This window comes from Protobothrops mucrosquamatus, unplaced genomic scaffold (genome assembly GCF_001527695.2).
Source record: "Protobothrops mucrosquamatus isolate PMUCROS unplaced genomic scaffold, P.Mucros_1.0 scaffold1705, whole genome shotgun sequence".
Classification (NCBI taxonomy): Eukaryota; Metazoa; Chordata; class Lepidosauria; order Squamata; family Viperidae; genus Protobothrops; species Protobothrops mucrosquamatus.
Genome location: NW_015387856.1, coordinates 157,701 through 178,732, shown reverse-complemented (window position 1 = coordinate 178,732; position 21,032 = coordinate 157,701). Strand labels below are relative to the sequence as shown.

Genomic DNA, 21,032 nt, shown 5'->3' with positions numbered 1-21,032 from the left:
AATACATTCAGATTGCAACATGGATTTTCAGTGGTACCGATTACTTAGCATTGTTTTCCTTCCAAAAGTTACAAAATAGGTGAATTAAGGTCCCCAAAGATGATGCCTTTCATTTAAAGGAACCCAATATGAGCCTGCAGTCCCTGGCCTCTGTGTCCTTTCAGTCTGTAATCAGTGAGAACTGGAGGGGAGGGGATTGCTTGAAGCTGCAATTACTCCATCCTGGGGTTGGGACGGTTTAAAAAGCTACAAATAAATATTAAACTCTCATCAGCAGCTATAAATAGCTCCTGTTTCCTAACCTTAAGGACTGGCATGGATTTCTGAATAACTCTTCAACTTAAAGAAAGCTACATCATCATATTAAAGCCAGATATTGTGTAATATAGTGCTGGTCCTTACATTTTACTTGATTATACATGTATTTATGCCAATTGGCTCAACCTAGGGATGGCACAATTCACACAAGATAATTGCAGCCCTTGATGTTCTCCTTGCCCTTCTAGGCCCACTGCTACTTTGTTTGGTCAAATGGGCAGGTCTTGGCTGACACAAAGGAAGTTCCTCAGAAAACTGACACCAATGTGTAGATCAATTCAAACTGCAGTGTGATTTACAAGGTAACTCACCAAAATATAGGAAGCATTAATGTAATCAGTGCCCTCACCAGACAATGATGAAATACCAACTCTAGATCTTTCCACTGTAACACAAAGATAAGAATTTATTGGGGAGTGTGGTGCCAAACACCAACCATTTTCTGACATATATTTTAAAATTCTCCAAATCAGAGAAACTGGAGGAGCACCTGCTATTAACAAAGGAGCTACATATCTGCAGCTGTATCTATTGTAGTTATTTTACTGAGACGCCTAGTTTCATAAGATCTGGAAGAATAATGGGGCCTTTCTTTCTTTCTTCTTCTATCTAAGCAAATGATACATTTTGGATCATTTGTACATTGGACCCATACATTTTATTCCTTCAGATGAAGTTATGGTAAATTGCTCCTCTTCCATTTAATAAAGTGTGAAAGGTCTGTAAATTATGAGAAGGAATCTCTTTCTTTCTTTCTTTCTTTCTTTCTTTCTTTCTTTCTTTCTTTCTTTCTTTCTTTCTTTCTTTCTTTCTTTCTTTCCTCTCTCTCTCTCTCTCTCTCTTTCTTTCTTCTAAAACTGCATGAAATACAAAACTGAAAAGAGAGGGTTTGGGATGGTCTGATCATCTGAAACGTACAGTCTTTCACAAATGCATTGCTATTTCGAGGTTCATCCATCTTATTCATTTTGAATTATATTTGTGTAGACTTATACAACGAAATACCAAAAGTTAATGTAAATCACTACTTACCACAATTTTTAGTATACTGCATAGCTAACTTCAGAATTGGCCACAAATATTAAAAAGAGAAAGTGCAAAACAGCAAGTTTGTTTTTCCCAAACTTTCTTTATACTGGTATACTTCTGGTATATTAATAATAACTGCAACAAAATCAGTCTTAATTTTGTATTATATTCAGTGAATTTTGTTTTTGACAAACCTACCAGGAATTATAGATGAAGTCCTGTTCTTTTCTCTGTTGCACTGTTTCAATGCAGTAGAATAATCACATTGCTGTATATTAGATAGGTTCAGAAGCTGAATAAATACACACATAATAATAATATTAATAATAAATAAACAACTGTAGTACCACTTGAATGCCATCAGCATTGACAAAATTACCATCGGTCAATTACAAAAGGCAGCTTTATTCAGAACAGACTACATCCTGCGACGATACCTTTAACACTATCAATATCCACATCTGTCTATCCCAGATCCTTGGGAAGAACTTGATAGATGAATAAAAATGCCAAGCCCAATCTGAACATCTGGCTGACTTTGCAATGAATCATAATAATATGAAGGGTTGCTTTAAGTAGGCAATGCATGTTTCTCTTTATCCTCTTATCTCAGAATAGTTAAGGTCTATTGCCTTTAACATGATTGCAATGCTTCTGCATAAAAGCTATTGACCTACATTCAGTTCCCTAGCTACCAGGATACTCCTAGGGACCATATAAAAGGTTCTGTCCAGCCATCTATAATTTTTTCTAAATCTCAAGTTATAATAAACATTCATCTATGAAAAAGTAAAATAGGTTAATGATGGAATTCCAAAATACAACAAATTTATTTATATTCTGCCTTTGGTATTTTTATAAATAACTCAAGGCAGCCAATGCTCCTTCCTTCTCCTATTTTCCCCACAACAAGCCAGTGAAGTGAGTTGGGCTGAGAGAGAATGACTGGCCTAAAGTCAACATATGCTTTCATGTCTAAGGTGGGCCTAGAACTCATGAACTCTCAGTTTCTAGCCTGGTGCTTTAATCACTAGACTTAACTGGCCCTCAGTGAAAGAGGTTTTGTAATTAGTCGTGCAGTTTAAGATTCAAAGCAGTTGATGAGGATTAAATATCATTATCTGGGTTCTATAGCAGCAACTGGGACATGATGTATCCATAAGGATACTGCTTACTGTCAACTATATTCATTGCCACATACATCGAGGCTATTATTATTATTTTTCATAAGCAAGCTCCATTTTATTCCTGCTAGGCCTTGCAACTGCAATAATGGAAAAATGACAAAACATGATGTCAAAATGCAAACCCAAAATGCAAAATGCAAAGAGTTTTCTCTTGCATCCCAATGTTGTACACATCTGTATAAGTCATATCAATTGTATTATAAAATCATAACAGACATTTTGTCATTTGCTCCTTAATCTGCAGATCCCAGAAACGTACGGTAATGGTCCTATGATTTCAGTGAGTCAAAATGTCAAGCGGCAAAAGCCTAGAGTATTTCTTTATGGCTGACAAGTAGTGTGAACTTAGTTTAATTTTATTATTTATTATTTACTTATTAAACAAATTTATATAGCTGCCCAACTGATGCACAATGACATTAGCATGCAGAAGGCACAGAACAAAATGCCAGGTCCCATAATTAGAGGTAAATAAACTTGCATGCTTCACATGGCAGCATTGCAACACAGCTGAGGAAACAGCTGAGGCAGAATTGCCAATTTTGTCTTTGACTTTTTGAAATCCAAACAGCCTCACCTTGAACTGTTTCTCTAATCTTGTCTTTCCCATTGGTCCTGGTATTAAGAGCGAATTCACATAGGCATGAATGTGACTTTCAGGTACTTCTGTTTCTTTGCTTAATATGGCTTCCACAAGTGCATCATGAATGAAGATGTACTGTTCCTGTTTACAACATGAAGAAATAGTCTTGGTCATAGCATTAATATTTAAAATGATTCAATGCCAGTTAATTTAGACTATGTTCTACAATGAACTATTCAACAAAACAGAATTGATCCCTTTAATGATTATACACATTTTATTCCAAAGTCAGAAACATATTTTCTACAATTACAATAATTATAGATATTGGTACATTACCATGATTTTATTCATTACTAATCACTAATAGACAACAAAAAACTATAACGTGTATAATGTTTCATTCTTGTTAGAACGTGTCAGTCATATGTACATTCCTATGTTTGGACTACACACTCAACTGCTGAGTTCCCCATAGATCTTGAGGATTTAGTATGAGGTCCAGTCAAATCAACACCTACAGATCTCTAGTATGTAAGCAAATAAGAAAGGAAGGTATACCATTCATAACATCAGTGTAGGTAGTCCTCGGTTTACAACCAATCATTTAGTGACCATTTAAAATTACGACTGCACTAAAAAAAAGACTTACAAACATTTCTCGCACTTATAACCACTGCAGCATCCCCATGGCCAAATGATCAAAAATTGGACACTTGGAAACTGATACGTATTTACGATGGTTGCATATCCCCGAGTCATGCAATTGCCTCTTGTGATCTTTCAACCAGCTTCAACAAGCAAAGGCAATATAGGGGAAGCTGGATTTGCTTAATCACTGCACTTAACAACTGCAATGATTCACTTAAGAACTGTAGCATAAAAGGTGATAAAATCAGACACAACTCACTTAACAACCACCTTGATAAACAATGGAAATTCTAGTCCCAATTGTGCTCATTGTGAATTATCTTTAATTACTACCGTGTTTCCCCGAAAGTAAGACTTACCCCCAAAGATAAGCCCTAGCTTGATTTTTGGGGTGCACCTAATAAAAATCCTACCCCCAAAATAAGCCCTAGTTTTGGGGCGAGGCACACGCCTAAAAATCAAGTTAGGGTGGGGGTGGGGAGCTGCCCCACATGCCCTGCACCCACTTACCAGGCCTCCCATGGATTGACACCTGCCTCTCCTCACTGGCTCACTTCTTCTGTGGCGTCCCCTGGCCTGCATTTCACCATCAGAGGCCTTTCGGAAAGGCCTCTGATGGTGAAATGCAGGCTGTAGCTCCGTACTCAGCTGCAGAATGAGGCTGCTCCTTTGGCCGCAGAAGAAGTGGGCTAGCTGGGTGGGGCTGTTGATTCTGCTGCCGCGAGGTGAATGGAAAATACACCCCCTCAAAACAAGACCTGGTGACTCTTTTGGAGGCAAAAAAAATAAGACCGGGTCTTATTTGGGGGAAAACACGGTATGCTATTTTCACACACATATATTTCCAGGTATATAAGAATATTTTGAACAGTGCTATATTTTAAATCCATCCCAGAACTGATCTGCATGACAAATTTTTAGTTTTAGATTTAGATCAGAAGCATAAAAAGTTCTTATAAAAAGTAAGATGTGATATGGAAACATTATAAAAGTAATGTATTATAAAAAGTGCCAAGAAAGATCAGTTTAATGCTCCTGTCCATGTAAGCACATTTCGGATTTCTTCTAATTATTATAGTTGCAGGGCAAAAATCAGGGAGCTGATATTGATTTTATCTTATAAAATGATTTAGGCCTTTTCTACACTTCCCTTATAATAGCTTTTAAAATACCGCTCCAGTGCATTATTTCATTTTGGAGTTCCCAAATGACACATAGCCAGATTCATAAGACCCTTTTTTCTGTACAACTGGCTTCTTGTTCCAAGGCAGCAGCGGTACCAATAGAGTATCGTAAAAAATTCAAGGATGGCCCCAGAGGTGTGATCAGCACATATAAAATCAGGTGGAACTTCAATAGCACCAGTGTGGATGCCATCTTCTTTTTTGCCCACATCATGTGCATGCCACTGCAATGTAAAATGTGAATGAAGCCCACAAGTAAAATGTGCACATGCCATTTTTCTGTGATAGAATAGATTTTAATTAATTTATTTAATATATTTCTCTAATACACTGAAAAGATTACAGGTAGTCCTTGACTAACAACAATAATTGTGCCTAGAATTATGGACATAAGATATGGCAGTCATTCAGTGAATCACCACATTACCATGCCTGATTTTATGACCTTTTTATGGCAGTCATTAAGTGAACCCATTATATCCAATGGCCCTTGTTTTACTGGAAACTGGAAGTAAAATTGGTTTCCGGGAAAAAGTGCTATAATTCATGGTCAAGTGACCATGGGATGCTGCAAATGGCTGTAAATTGCCAAATGGTCAAAATGCAATCATGTGACTGCAGGGCAGCCATTGTAACCTCAAATGGTCCCCATGTATCTGGCCATAAGTTAATGACTATCTATATATCTCTTTTTCAGAACTAATCAGCTTTCAGGTGGAATGTTGCCTGTGTTTTTGTGGGTCAGGGGAGCCATTTTATAACTGGGCTCTATAACTGGTATTGGAACAATAGAGTATTTTGATTTGCTTCTTTTAAATCCATTTAAAAAGTTACCTTTGTGAGTTTTCATGATACAACATGGACAACCTAATTCAAGGCAAACCTTTTTCTTACCTCTGTCTGCACCAAATAATTCCTTTGTGTTCGTATATGCTTCAAGAATCCAAATATGTTGACAGTCCCTTCATGTTGAATTTGCTGGAGCATGCTGTCTAATACTATGTATGTGCCTGTCCTTCCAACACCAGCACTGTTAAACATTAAAAGTGAAGAATATATCTAAATCTGAGAAAAAGCATTAATACAACTATTTAGATCTGTTCATTCACAATCTGTTATTCAGGAGCTACCCACAGAAAAAAGGGCTTGATACATCTTATAAACAGTTGAAAACATCATTTTACACTTTATGATGCAAAATCTGCTTTGTTAAAGTGAAACCTAAATGAGAAAGCCAAGTTATAAAGCAGATTGAAGTTCACTTGAATTGAAAACATAAGAAAATATAGCTTGCTTATGGAGAGGTTCATTATGTTTTTCCTAATAATTAAAACGGAAAAAGTGGGATATACATCTAACAAATGAAAGGTGAAAGCTACAGACCTGCAATGAACCACCACAGGACCTACAGCATGTCTTTTAGCATAGGATGCCTTTCGAACAAATGTCAGCACTGGCAACGTATACTCAGGAACACCCATGTCAGGCCACTGAGTATAATGATACTGAGAAACTAAACGACCACTTGACCTTCCTTTTTGCGAGCCCTATAACATAGAATAAAAATTAAATCACAGCATTTATATTTATTTTATAGATTTATAAAGCCACATCTCAAGTTTGTGACTTTGGCAATGTACAAAATGAGTATGATATTATACAATACAATACAATACAATACAAAGCAAAATCAGCAGATCCCAACAAAATCAAAAACATAAGCAACAGCCAACTGGATTATCTACCTTTTTCACTTTGGTGTTCCTGATAGTGAAATTCCTCACAGTGTAATAGGCAAGAACATGAATGCTCTTTTGTGTCACCAGAAAGTTTCCATATTCTTCACTGCCATCAGCAGGCCAGTACTGGTCACATTTTCTCTGGCAGCCAAGAAATATACATTGTTAATATGGAAAGGAAGCTTTAAAATAAAGCATTATTTTAACTAGTAAACTGTCCGGGCATGTGTATTTAAATATCTCTACTGCTAAATGACTACACTGTATAAAGTGTCTGAGAAAGCTATTATTTCCCCCCAAACTTTGAAATTTTAAAATATTTTATCTGATTTGAATGGATATAGTTGGAATGCTAGGCATGGAAATGGCCAATCACATTTGAAAAATAGTACTAAACTAAATTACTTTCAATCAAGGATTATTTTTTTCTTTCCAACTTTCTTCAATATTTTCATTAATTTTGTAGAATTATGGAGTTCACCAATATAGATGATAATCAGATCAAATCCAGACTTCTACCTTCAAGGTTCCTGGAAATGCAGTTATCACTTTTGAAAGCTAGAGAGAGGATTTTATTATGCGCAGATAAAAAAAATCCCTTCTCAACTGAATTTGAACAGCTCAGGTTTTCTAATGACTTATGTTAATTGAACAAATGATTGCTCCATACTAGTATTAGGTCTTCCATGGTTATGGGTCATTTTCAAGAGAGTTTTGTATTTCAAACATATGTGTGTTTATTTAAAATGAAGCTGCTTTCTAATGAGTTTATCATTAGAAAGCATTCAATTAATAGCTTTATTGAGAAGTTCATGCAACATATAAAGGTAAAGAATATTAACTAAGAGGTTTATACCCGTCCTTTCTCAACAAGGTTGGTTATCATTACAATGACTTCCACATTATGTTCCCATATCATTCTCCAGAAATCTTCTGCTGTTGATTTTAAAGGCCCTTGGGCTGCAATATAAGCTTTTGGTCTGTTGTAGCCCTGCAGGAAACAAAGCAAAGAAGACAGTTTATAATAGGACAGTGACATATGGGTCCTCTTTATAACGCGGGCTCTCCTTCCAGCTTTTCAGCCCACCAAAACTCTTATCAGGACTGACCTGATTCTCACACAGAGGTATCGTTATGGCTAACTAAGAAACGTAACATCCCCCCCCCTTCCTCTCCTTCATCTAAAATCTCTAAACTAAACTGTGGCAATGAAGACAAAATGAAAAATGGCTTCAGTTCAGTTTGTCGCAACATTGACATTTAGTTTCAGGCAATACTCTAGAAGTATATTCATTTTTTACAAAATGAGAAATAAAAATTACACTTTTTTTCTTGGAGGATGAAATGTTAAATATTACTTAGCATAGATTTCTCAGACTTTCAGGTGGAACTGGATCGATGATTGGTTCTCTCCTCCTTTTACACACTTTTTTCAAAAGGGAATAATGTGAATTAGTATGTGAGAGACCAATATTTTATGTAAATTTGTTCCATTTCCTAACCAACTGCTATTTGACACATGAGGTAAACACCAATATATAACTTATATTAAACAGGACAGATGAAAGGAAGAAAGAGAGACAAAGAGAGGAAAGAAAGGAAAGAGAGAGAGACAGACAGACAGAGAGAGAGAGAGAGAGAGAGAGAGAGAGAGAGAGAGAGAGAAGAAAGAAAACAGAAGAAAGAAAGAAAGAAAGAAAGAAAGAAGGAAAGAAGGAAAGAAGGAAAGAAAGAAAGAAAGAAAGAAAGAAAGAAAGAAAGAAAGAAAGAAAGAAAGAAAGAAAGAAAAAGAAATCCAACTTTTAGTAGCTGGGACCTAATCTGGAGCTAATATTCAAGGAATTACTTCAAAATGTATAAGGCTGTCCACAAACACCACTTTTGAGACTGAATGTATAAAAATAATTATGTAGCAGGCATAAATAGCACAAAACACAAGTCTCATACATGGACCAGACATCAGGTTGAAAATATACAATGGCAGCATTTGTGTGATGACTTCATTTTTGAATGTCATTAGGGTGTCACTATAGTTTTTGCAGATGCCACTGTATCAATGAATCCTGTATATACTTAATGGCAGCTTTGGATCTGTTTTTAAGGTTAACTTATCAGATTGTGGAGAGGTGCATATTCTTTTATACAAAGAATGGGATAAAGATGTAAGAGCTCTCCCCCTTCCTCGACAAATATTCTCTAAAGCAATGTTTCTTAAACTTGGCAACTTTAAGAGGTATAGACTTCAACTCCCATAATTCCCCCAGCCAGCAGAAAAACACTGCTCCAAATAATAATTTTTCTTAAATGTTCTTAATTTATTTCATTGATTCTGTGACTTAAGCTCTCAGCTGGGTCTCTTTTCCCTTTTTCTCAGCAACCTGGTATACTTCTCTCCAGTTTCTTATTGTTTCTAGTGCTGGAAAAGAGCAAATCTTTCTGGAATCCAAGGTCAAAACTCACATAGAATGGTGAATAAACAAAAATAAAAGAACCGTATGTGGGAAGATGCAAACTTACATCAACATAATTGGCATTAATATAGTCAGTAAGTTTTCCATCCTTGTCTGCAAGTTGGGTAAGTTTAACTCTGCTATGATCATCTACATTGGAAAGAAAGTGAAAATAAAAATGTTTTAGCAACAGGAATAATAGTTTTTCTTAGCAGTGAACTAATTAAAAAAATCAGAAATTATTTATAGTGCATCCACTATCCTACGGTTACTAGACATAATACAATAAGGTGAAAACAAACTAAAATAAAAATATACAGGACACGAAGAGAGAGTGTAATTGCTTTTGGTAGAGCGTTTTGCTATACATGAAAGCTTCTATGTGAGTTTTTAATGAAATACTCCTTTTGTAGATAGTCCACACTATTCCTAGAGAAACAGATTCCTTGGGGTCTCTAGAGAGGAATGTGGTTGCTTTCTGTTCTGTACATATTGACTTATACATGCATTATCATTGAAACCAAGATGTTATGAATTAAAAAAATCAGCACCCAAACACAGTATAGTTACCTGTTTCAAGTTTATACCTTAGCTTCCTTCTCTAGCAAATAGTGAAGAGGGCTTCTACAATTACATAGAAGTATAGCAGCTAATTTATATCATATTTCTTAACGCTAACAACTTTAGGATGTGTGGACTGCTAGAATTTTTCAGGCACCTTGCTATTTATATTACTGTTTACAATAAATAATATGTATAATTACTTACAGGCAACAATATTTATGTATCTATTCTTATTCTTGTTATCTGGATGATTAGAACTGTCTGATGTAATACCTAGATCTATTGTGCAACTCTGGATTTCCTGAAAAAAAGAAAATAGAAACATGCTGCTGAATACACATTTATATTTGCATACGTGGCCCCACCCCGCCAAATATCCATATGTTGCCACTATTTCTTTACTAAAATAAGATTTGTTTAAATAATTCCTTACCTGATAAAACTCTTTCAGTGTCTAATGAAGGAATGAATGCAAAAATAAAAATAAATCAAATTTCACAGCACAAAAATGAATGTTTATATATTACAAATACAATGGAAAGCAATTATGGTTATGAGATACACATATATAGATATATACATGTTGATAATTGAACATTGCTGAGTATTTCCAATGTAAGGCATGCAATTAAAATCATTTCAAAACATAATTTTACTACCTAGATATATAATACAATGTTCATTGAAGTCAATGGAAATACATCATTTTGCTATCTTAAATCATAGGTTGCTGTTTCAATGCATAATGTGTAAAAATTAAAAAAAATCAGTAGTATTGTCTTCAACAGAAAGTGGCTTGTAAATGCAAACTTGTTTTGCAAATAAAAATATTAATGGCAATGTTTCCATTAAAACATGCAAATAATAAATCATGCATAGAACGGATAAAATATATGAACTGCAAATGAAGTTAAATTTCTATTTCATTGATGCAAAACACAGAAATTAGATATCTAATGGGATAACATTTAATGTTTTCAATGTATAGTATAGTATAGTATAGTATAGTATAGTATAGTATAGTATAGTATAGTATAGTATAGTATAGTATAGTATAGTATAGTATAGTATAGTATAGTATAGTATAGTATAGTATAGTATATCAATACTATTCATGCATTGCTTTCTAGAGGAGATTTACTAAAATCAGTGGTGCACAGGGTTTTTTTTGTCATAGAAACCCAGAACAGAGTTCTGGCACCTTTTTTGGATGGAACCTTATAGAGTAGGCAAGGCAGCTTGTATGACGTGTGTGAGTTCCAGCACCTTTTTTTTTTTTTTTTTACAAAAAAAGCACTGGTGGTGCATACATGTGTTCTTATGAAATTAACCACCAAACACACACTGGGAGTTTCATAAATAAAAGACGTGAAACTGAATAAGGTAAAATTCAATGTATTATTCTGTTATTGTACTCAGAGCACACTCTAGGTATAGTGAACAAAACCATTTTACTTTCATATTTATTATTCACAATTAAGGTCAGAAGCAGCAGTTCTCAGGTGAAACATGCCAGTTATGTCAAAACCCAACAACTGCTCAGCTCCAAGAGTATAAAGTACAGAATGAGAAGTCCACTGAAAAAGGAGAAAGGGCAGAAGAAAAATTAAGAGGTTTAAACTACAGTACTGTGGATCTAAAAGAGAACTGTATTTAAACACAGAGGGCAATTCAACTATGTCAAATGAAAGAGTTCAACTGAGTTCACGTTTAACACCTAGTGCAGGGATAGGCAACCTTGGCTCTTTTATGACTCGTGGACTTCAACTCCCAGAATTCCTGAGCCAGACTGGCTCAGGAATTCTGGGAGTTGAAGTCCACGAGTCATAAAAGAGCCAAGGTTGCCTACCCCTGACCTAGTGCAGTTAGGAATGTGTGATTTTTTAGCCCAGTCCTCATCCATGAACCTCACACCTATGAAATGTATAACATGTGAAATGGGAATACAGAACAATAATAAGTTTGAGATGGGGTGATCTCAAACTTATTACTGTGGACTGTCAGAATAAAACTTCCTCTTCAAATGCTTCATGTGGAGTGCAGAAAAAGCTCAAATATAGTTTCTTGCACTTTTTTTAGTTAGTTCTTATGTGCACTTTTTTGCAGCCTTATTACTACAGTTTTCTACTATAGTAATTAAAAGTGTGGTTCAACTCCACACAGGCCTAGATATTCTTTTCGTATAGAAACTTACGTTCTGAAAATGTTAAGATGAAAAACTATTTATACACTCAACTTGATCATTGCTGTATACCCAATACACTCTGTGCTTGTCATAAATGGCTGAAATTAAATACAGTATGCCTTTTTCCATATATAAATATGGACATTCCACATTTCATTCTTTTAATTTCACAAAATCTGATCTTTTTTCACCTATGAATATTCTTTCAACTGTGCCTTTAATTTTGAAGGAATAATAGTTCGTACCTCAAATTCTTCAGCAAATCCATTACTGGCATGCAAATCTGCAACATGTTTTGGAAAATGTTTTGTTGGGATTGCTCCAACATCGTCTTAAAGGTAAATTGAGAAAAGGGGCGATGGGTGGGGAAGAAGAAATGTAAATAATGTAAATAACTATTTATTTTAAGTTATTATTTTTGAACAGTAAAAGTTAATCAAGTCTTCATCAGTTCCTTCATAAACATGTCAGAAGATGGATCTCTCCATGACTGAAATGCACCAATGGAACATAGAAAATTGTTCTTGAAGCCACACAATGTACACATTTATCTAAGGACATCTGTTCTAGGATAAAATATACATCAGCAAACTATGTATGTTTAATTATTGGTCCAAGATTGATTGGTTTCTCCTGAAAACTAGAATAACCACATTGCAACTGAATGCCTTATTTCACTAGTTTCTACTTTTTGGGAGAATCAACTCCAGCCAGAGTTCTTTAGTCTTTCTTTTTAACTTTAAAAAATCTGACTCTAAATATCAAAAATATTTATCTGACTAATCCCACATTAGCTTCTTATGAATTTCTGTGACTCTATTAACATTTAAAATAAAAAATTTAAATTAATTATTATTTTAACATACATATTTTATACATATTGTGTACTTTTTTGGCTGATAATCATTATCCATGGGAATAACACTATTTAAGTAAATATTCAGCGCAACTTGTATAACTTTATGAAGGACTGAGTGACAGATTTTCAGGAAAAATAGAAAACCGTAAGATTTATTCAAAATGTAATTCTGGTGATAACAATCATTGGTTCACTCAAAACTAACCAGTTTTAACTCCAAAGCACCTCACTGTGTGAAAATGTTCCCTTGAGATTTAGAGCTGACAGTCTCACTGGTTTCATATATCCAAAGTTTTACAAAATGATAATGTAAAAAATATTAATCTCTTCCCACCAGATCTGATAGGCAGAGTGTGCTTCAGGTCCTTCTATTAAATAATGCTATCTTGAGGAATTAGGAGTCTTCTCTGTTGCAGAGTCGCCCTAAGGAGCAGCCTCTTAAGATCTGGAGGTCTCCAACTTTCTTGACCTTCCAAAAGGCAGTTAAGACTTGGCTTTTCTCCCCAGCCTTTGGGCTCGATGATACATGAGCCCGATATATTTTCTGGTGAATTTGTTAAGTGTGCCTTAATTGTATTAAGTTTAATTTTGAATTAAGCTTTCTGTTTGTTTTATAGAGACATAAATATTATATAAATTCATTTTTTTTTTGCTGACAAAGAGTTAGTGGGAGACTAGTATAGCTATTTCAAGCTCTTTAGCTCTCATCAGCTTTGTCAGCCAATTTGTTTTTGAATTTACAGTATTCACAGTATGTGACATCTGCCTGCAAAACATGCTCCTAGATTGGAGCGAAAAGCAGAACAGACTGATTTATATTTGCTAGACCGGGTGTTCCACCCAACAGATAAGATACATATTATATATTATAAAGATTTTATTTAATTGTTTTTGTTGACTGTTTTTAGCTGGATGAAATCTGTATATTAAATGGGTAGCCATATATATTTTCTAAATAAATAATAATAACTTCAGGGACATACCTACACATTTTTCAGGTCCTCAACTTATTAAAGCCAAAAAAGGTTAATTAGCTTTGTGTCTGAATGGCATTTTTCCATAAAAATGTTTAAAGGATCTGGCTGATTATTCTTGAGTTTCTTGTATGTTTTTTGGAGGGCTAATGTGATTATCTTATTAGAAATAAGATATTGGACTAATCTCCCCCCCAATATGACCAATAGGTTGCTTTGCATGTTGTTCATATGTAATTTCAAATGATGAGTAAATATTGAAAAAAAATTCTATTTATGTCAGCAGATGTTCCCTTATTTAAGTTAAATAACTTTTTAAAGCTCCAGCTAACAATAATTTGCTGTTTTCTATTAGGATCCATCTGTTCTTCTTTTATTTGAATAGGCTTGAATGCACAGATCAAATTAGCAGTTCAAACCTGCAAAAAACTGAATAAATGTGCAAGAATAACTTCACACTTTGCTGAAGGAACCTGTCAAAATGTATTTCTTAATGAAATTAGACTATATGTTATTTTTTTTAAAACACACAGCCATACAATTTTATTATAGGGAAAAGACACATGCACACTTGTAATAGGCATAGAAATTACATATTATATAAACTGGGATAAACTTACATGAAAATATTCACATACAAACACACAAGGGATAAAGATCCAGATGTGGCAAAATAAATAATTAAAATGGAAAGATAAGTTGTATGAAGGTCAGCTTGCAACTGTTAGGCTGCTTAGAAAGTTCTCTTCAACAAGATGGAACACAGCCTAAAATAAAACTTCTTGAATACAATTTTATTTAGAGAATTTCTCACTAGCATATTGTGAGCATGTTGTATATGCTTATTGTTGAGAGAGTGATTGTCATTGTTCATTGTCAATTGAAGTTTGCCAGCATACTAGAGATATAGCCCACACACATTTATTTAGAAAACTTAGTAATAAGGACTCTTTTTTCAGCCTTTTCTTTGTGTTTTTTCTGTGTGATGATTAATCGTGGATTTTTTTTACAGACTTTTATATTTTTTTAAATGCAAGGCACATACATTTAGCTTTTATCTCCCTTCAGAAATAATTTTTCGATTAATGTCTACAAATGGTAATTAAACCTGACATATTCTCTGTATATCTATATATTCAGACATTGTTAACAATGAAAGTGGCACAGGAGATGATAAAATAGATTTAAGTTTAAACTTCTTTGCTTTGTGCTCTTACATAGTTTCATAAATATAAAATTTTAAAACAATGAATAAATTTGCCTTTTAGGAACCACTTCTAGAAATGCAGAAGACCAAGAATCACTCATGATTACATTTCAAAGTGAAAACGGCCCATGATTATGTACCGTGTTCAGAAATTTCCAGAACAGGCTTCTGATCAGATACCCAAATCCAGGAGAACATAAGCCTCCATTCTGCATATAGCACTGATCTTGATGTTTTTCTGCTGGATGCTTAGACTTTATAATCTGAGTGTAAAAACCTGAATGGAATGTCTGTTCAACAGATAATTAAATGGTATATCACATTGATATCATGTCTCTTCGTCAACTCACATTTCTATTTACTGAAACAGTGCATTAATCACCATTATGAAAACTAACCATTCTTCATACATTCTAAGCACACTACCTGACACAGGAAAGACTGGTGCTGGGGGAATGGATATCACCCGAGGGGATGTGTTATCTTCTAAATAAAAGTGTGCAGTTTGAAAGCATTTCCTAAAACAAAACAAAACAAAACAAAACTTTGCATAAATATAAGACAGTTCCACCCAGTATTAGGGTGATATGCAGTTATTTGTCTGTTACATCATGACCAAAACCTTTTGGGAAAAAAACCTCCTCTGCATGCATCTTCTGGTACCTACATGTCAACATTATTACAGTACATTCCAAATAATAATAGGGCATTCCTCAGCAAAAATTTAATACATTTATATTGCCTTGATTTCTAAATGAGAGTTTTAAAAAGATATATGCAATGACACCTTAAAGTTTTAATTTTGGCTAAACATTATATGACACAGCTATTTATTTAGACAATTTTTACCTGAAGAAATATAGCAGACATCTGTCATAGTGGCAAAGGTGTATCACTGAAACATGTTATTAGTAATCAAGTTCAATGTTTCAGTGATAATAAAACTATTACTGCAATCAAATCCAAATGCTTCCTTAACACTTCTTTTTCAAAAGCTAGCTAGCATAGTTCTGGATCTGCTCTTTCAAGCACCTTTTTATATTATACTGAGGTATGTTTCTCCAGGGATATTGGATTTAATGAAAAAGTAAACCATTGTGAAGAGGTTCCAGTAGTTTCCAATAAAACAGCTAAAATTCAGGGAGGAAAGGTTAGTTAATCAAATGATCATCACCCTGTTGCACTCCTCATCTATGCCCATTCATTATATAGATTATAGAACATTTCATTTTCATTATAGATTATAGAACATTTCATTGATCAATAAGAAAGTTAGCAATTTAAGTCAAAACATTTACTGTGTTGCACAACATAATTTGAATATTCTTTCAGTACTCCAGATGTGATGATAATAGAAATAGCATCTGGTAAGAGCCTATTAGCAAATTAAAAAACAGTACTAATCAACTTCAGCTTCAAAAATGTAGTTCTTCCTTAATTAAAAAAATCAATTTTAGATAATTATGTCTACTAATAACACTTTATATGGATCATTTATTTTATCAGAAATATTATTTGCAAAGTGTGCTTTTTTAATATGAGACAACTGCAAAGAAAGCATTACTCATCCAAATGAGTCATTTTTTTTTCTTTTTTGTTTTGCATTTGCTTTCTGGCTAATCCATAAATTAATGAAGTTGGATTTTTTTAATTTTCAAAGATATTATGCTTCCACTGATTTAAATACTAATATATTATAGTGGACAGAAAATACTTTTCCATTGCACTTCATTAAAATTTGCTTCAATAAACTTTTTGCCATGGAAAAAGGAAATATCCTGATACATTAGTATTTTTTTTAATATGAAAGCACTATAAGTTAACATATAAGAGGATGAAATAATGTTAAAACATGTGTAAACAATAGCTAATTTGGGCAACTGAAATAGCTAGAATATTCAGCTAATTAGCCTAATTTACTAAGTCAAATCAGATCAATTCCAATCAATGGGAGTTAGACGTTTAAGTCACAAAATATTTCAAACTTCTGGAATATTTCTGTGTTAAGACAGAAGGAAAACTTTTGCTATTATATGAGACAGCACTGGTCTTTTCTCATATGACACAAGTATTAAATGGTGTCAAAAGAAGGATCTGAACACAGCAGCAGCTCTAGAAAGGATAACCTCAAATACATGGCAAGTACAGCAGTTGATTATTTATTCTGGGAAAGTGGCAGGAAATTGGTTCAAGTCCAGCAGGAGTTAGAATCTGCAGGCTTTGAAGCAGAGAAATGGCCTGAAAAGGACAAGGGGGCAAGCTCCTGATAGCCATAGGTGGGAAAGAAGTTCTCTCTCTCTCTCTCTCTCTCTGTGTGTGTGTGTGTTTGTGTGTTTGTGTGTGTGTGTGTAGATTGCAAGTGTTACTGGCCAGCTACTACCTAATCACAATCTATTATTTATCATCAATTAATTATTGTATACTATTTATTATTATATTATTATTTTCAAACTTTTTGGCAAGAACAAGACTATAGAGAGGAGGTTTACTTATGGGAAGTTGCAAGGACAACATGAATTCATAGGTGAATTGGCTAGACATTGCAAATTTCATGAAATGGCCAAAACACAAATCTTTACTAACTGGCACAAAATAAACAATCAGTAGGACAAAATGAAAATTCCATCAAATAAACAACTTCCATTGAGACAAAGCTATAGATATTGAAGAGCTGAAGATGATGAATCAGAATGCCCTGTAAGACTATGTATTATGTTAAATGAAATATGTAATTCCTTGCCCTACAAAACAATTTTAATATTCCTTATCTGTTTTTGTGTGACTTTACCACATCCAGAATTAAGGGAGTGCCGCCCTAATCTATCCTTATAGTATTTATGAAAATAAATATTTTGCATGGCCAGTTCATAGACATTTCCCTTTTCACATTTGCCAAGAAGAGGGATAGGAAATGTTGCTTGGTTTGTACTTTAGCATGAATCTGATAAATTTGTGTTTTGAAACAATGTACAAACTGAGATTCAATTATTAGTTGCAATTCACATCTTTTTGTGATGATGTTTCCAATCCCTCATATCAACTGAATACACAGAACCTCTATTTTACACACAGTACTAATAATCACAATATCTACATGAGTTTTCACATTATACAGATATTAACAGAATTGGCTTACTGTAAATGTGCCATAAGGAACAACTAGGAATTCACCAAAATATGCTTCAAGTAAACATTACTAGTGCCCAATCAAATATGTATATCTTTATACTAATAATTTGCTTGGACTTTAAGTTGTGGAGAAATCATCTTCTCAAACAATTCAATGGAACGGTCCCAGAATAAATAGCATAACTCAGAAGACCATCATTTATCCAGCACAATGTATTACTTCAGTTGAAAAAGCACCAGACACCATTTATTCAATATCACAGTGCATATTTAGGATTGTTCTTGATATTTTAACAGCATTTTAATGTGGCTGAAATTTTACTTCAAGCAAGGAACTAATGTTCAGACTTTAAATTATGATTTTCTATTAAATTCATTCATCTGAATTCATTAACTCTCTCTATATTAAAAAGTTACCCAAACAGGATTTACCAGTATCAGGCAAAGAGATTATTAACAAAAACACAGGAATATAAATGAGGCTGACAAAAAAAGAAAAGCTTACCTCCAGTATATTAGAATAGCAACAAGTATCACTAGACAGGTGAATGTCAAGGTTGATACGATCACAAGTGGTATAACTGTCTTCTGTTCTGGCAGTCCAATAATCAACTGATGGCTACTATTACTTGCTTCTGCAGTCGGAGAAAATTGAAACAGCCTATATTTAAACTTTGGCAAAAGACACCACATAACTGGCCATTATTTCAGATCCCTAGGTTATTGTCACTTACCCTAATGCTTTAGCACACAGAGCAAAATGTGTGTGAATATGTGTATACATAGAGAGTACATGTACATTTGCAAACCAGTTTAAGAGAAATAGACAGAAAAGGCAGCACAGCAGGAGAAGTCACGCTTAAGCAACTGAACCCCCTCAGAATCCAGAATCCCATTTGCCATTCATGATCTTTATGGTGAAAAAAAAAACAAGTTTGATTAAATCCAGAAAAATAAAGTAGGCATGTACTTTATTTATGGTTAGAAACAATAAAAATAATTTCATATATAAGTTTCCCTACGGTTTAATGCTGATAGGATGCAATTACTGTTTCTAACTTACCATTTTCATTCTTTACTGATACTTTATAATTAAAGGTTTTGAATATGCTCTTCACTGCAGATCAGACTTGCATTAAGGTAAATCCCACAGGAAAATAGGGTTTTGCTATAATAATACAACCCAGAAATAGGCCAGGCTTAACCTTTCCACCAGGAGAACTTGAAAGAAATTGTAGAATGTTTTGTATCAAAATGTCTGCTTTTCTTCATTAATATATTGATATCAAACAGCAGGTATTCTTGTAAGTATAAATGGTTCCATAAAAGCTCAATATATTGTAATGATCTAATGAAAACAGTAGATGATGGAAGCTAAAATTATAACCTTCTAAATCTTCATAGAGTACATCTGAAATATTAACTCGGTCTGGAGACATAGGCACATATTGTGAAATACTTCTAAGTAAATTTCCCAGCAATGATAATATAAATGCATTTGTGGAACCCATACATAAATCTGAGCTCTTGGTTGAAAATGAAGACAGTAATAATAATGGGACGGGGAAGAACAGCATGGCAGGGTGCAAATTGGAAACTTACTATCTGAAATAAATGATTCTATCTAGAAAACTAGAAAATGCTTTTTTTGGCCAAATTCTGTAGTTCATACTTTAGTAAATATCCAACTTGATGGAAAAGTCTGTATTTAAATTGCATCATAGGAGTAGAGAAATTAGCCCTAATTAAAAAAAAAATGAGGATCAATTCTAACGTATTATTACACTTAAGAGATCCTGACAATGACTTCAAGAAGATGTTGAGTGGCCCATGGAGTTATGTCCAACAATCAACAGAATGGGTATGGTTAGCAAAATAGATTTCTCCTTCTGCAAAGAGGTCAGTGATTCTGCTAAGTAGATTTGGAAAGCACAGGAAAAGGAATGAAAGAAAGGGAAAGACTGATTAAGTCTGGTTGGAGTAAGTCTGGTTGGAGTAAGCAGACAGCCCTTCATTCACTTTAACATCATGAAAAAATAGGTGCTGTGCAAAAGAGATGGGTGCACATAAAACTTCACAAAATCCTAAGGGAAAAGTCAGTCACTACTCATACCAAACTGCACACATGTATTAACATCTAAAATAACATTAGCCTTCCTATTTTAAGCTATCAGCATGTCCAACTACACAAGATTGAACAGAACATCTTAATGCCTGTAAAGCAATTGAGTTTTTTAAAAACTTTTTCAGATTTCTGAATTTATATTACTGACAATGGAAGGAGATAAGCTGTGGACTTCATACACAAAAATGTACAGCCAAAAAAAACACGTAAGCAACCTTTTAAATAATCTATTTAAAATTATCTATTGACTGGTCAAAAATCTGTTGAGGGCAACTGATTCTTCTGCTTCCAAGTTTGTCTTACTCACACAGATCTGACCTGCATAATCTGATTAGAATATCCACGTGGTTTTAGTGCAGAAAACAAATCAAAACATGTTAAAAGCATTGAAGAGATGCTTCCTCCACTGAAGTGGCTGGGGTATTTAGGAGCCTTGCAAACATAATGAGTACTGTATAGTGAATGCAGAATAATGGACAGCATTTAAAGACCATTTATAGAGAGCAACACATCTTAATCTGCTAATTTTTTTGCCTACTTCTAAAGGAATGCTGTTAATAAAAATGTCCTCTTTGCTAATATTAATTTATTTACTACAACCCTGCACACTTGGAATAACAGGTCTTTTTGTTTAAATCAGTGGCATAAATGCCGTCAAAGCAGGGATGGTGACCGCCTTGGGATCTGCAAGAATTGGAGCCCGTCTTGGATCTTCACTCTAATCCACCGCCAAGCCCCACCCCCACCCCCACCCTGGTCTGCTGGAAGACTAGTGCACATTCACAGAAGTACCTTGGCATTTGCCTAGGTTGGCAGAGTGGAAATAGAATTTCTGTGCTGCATAGTAT

The 21,032-nt window shown here is 34.2% G+C and overlaps 1 protein-coding gene across 1 annotated transcript in view; it reads right to left on the bottom strand.

Moving 5' to 3' along the window:
• PTPRZ1 (protein tyrosine phosphatase receptor type Z1) overlaps positions 1-21,032 on the bottom strand; it is an 89,383-nt gene that overhangs the window by 7,738 nt on the left and 60,613 nt on the right. Inside the window, exons 14-26 of the mRNA XM_029285440.1 lie at positions 18,565-18,694; positions 15,357-15,448; positions 12,136-12,221; positions 10,139-10,159; positions 9,910-10,006; positions 9,209-9,291; positions 7,548-7,682; positions 6,698-6,832; positions 6,336-6,499; positions 5,847-5,982; positions 3,112-3,258; positions 1,546-1,639; positions 630-703 (exon numbers count right to left, since the gene is read on the bottom strand). Coding sequence (XP_029141273.1) covers positions 630-703; positions 1,546-1,639; positions 3,112-3,258; positions 5,847-5,982; positions 6,336-6,499; positions 6,698-6,832; positions 7,548-7,682; positions 9,209-9,291; positions 9,910-10,006; positions 10,139-10,159; positions 12,136-12,221; positions 15,357-15,448; positions 18,565-18,694 — 1,394 coding nt within the window. The remainder of the gene's footprint in view (positions 1-629; positions 704-1,545; positions 1,640-3,111; positions 3,259-5,846; positions 5,983-6,335; positions 6,500-6,697; positions 6,833-7,547; positions 7,683-9,208; positions 9,292-9,909; positions 10,007-10,138; positions 10,160-12,135; positions 12,222-15,356; positions 15,449-18,564; positions 18,695-21,032) is intronic.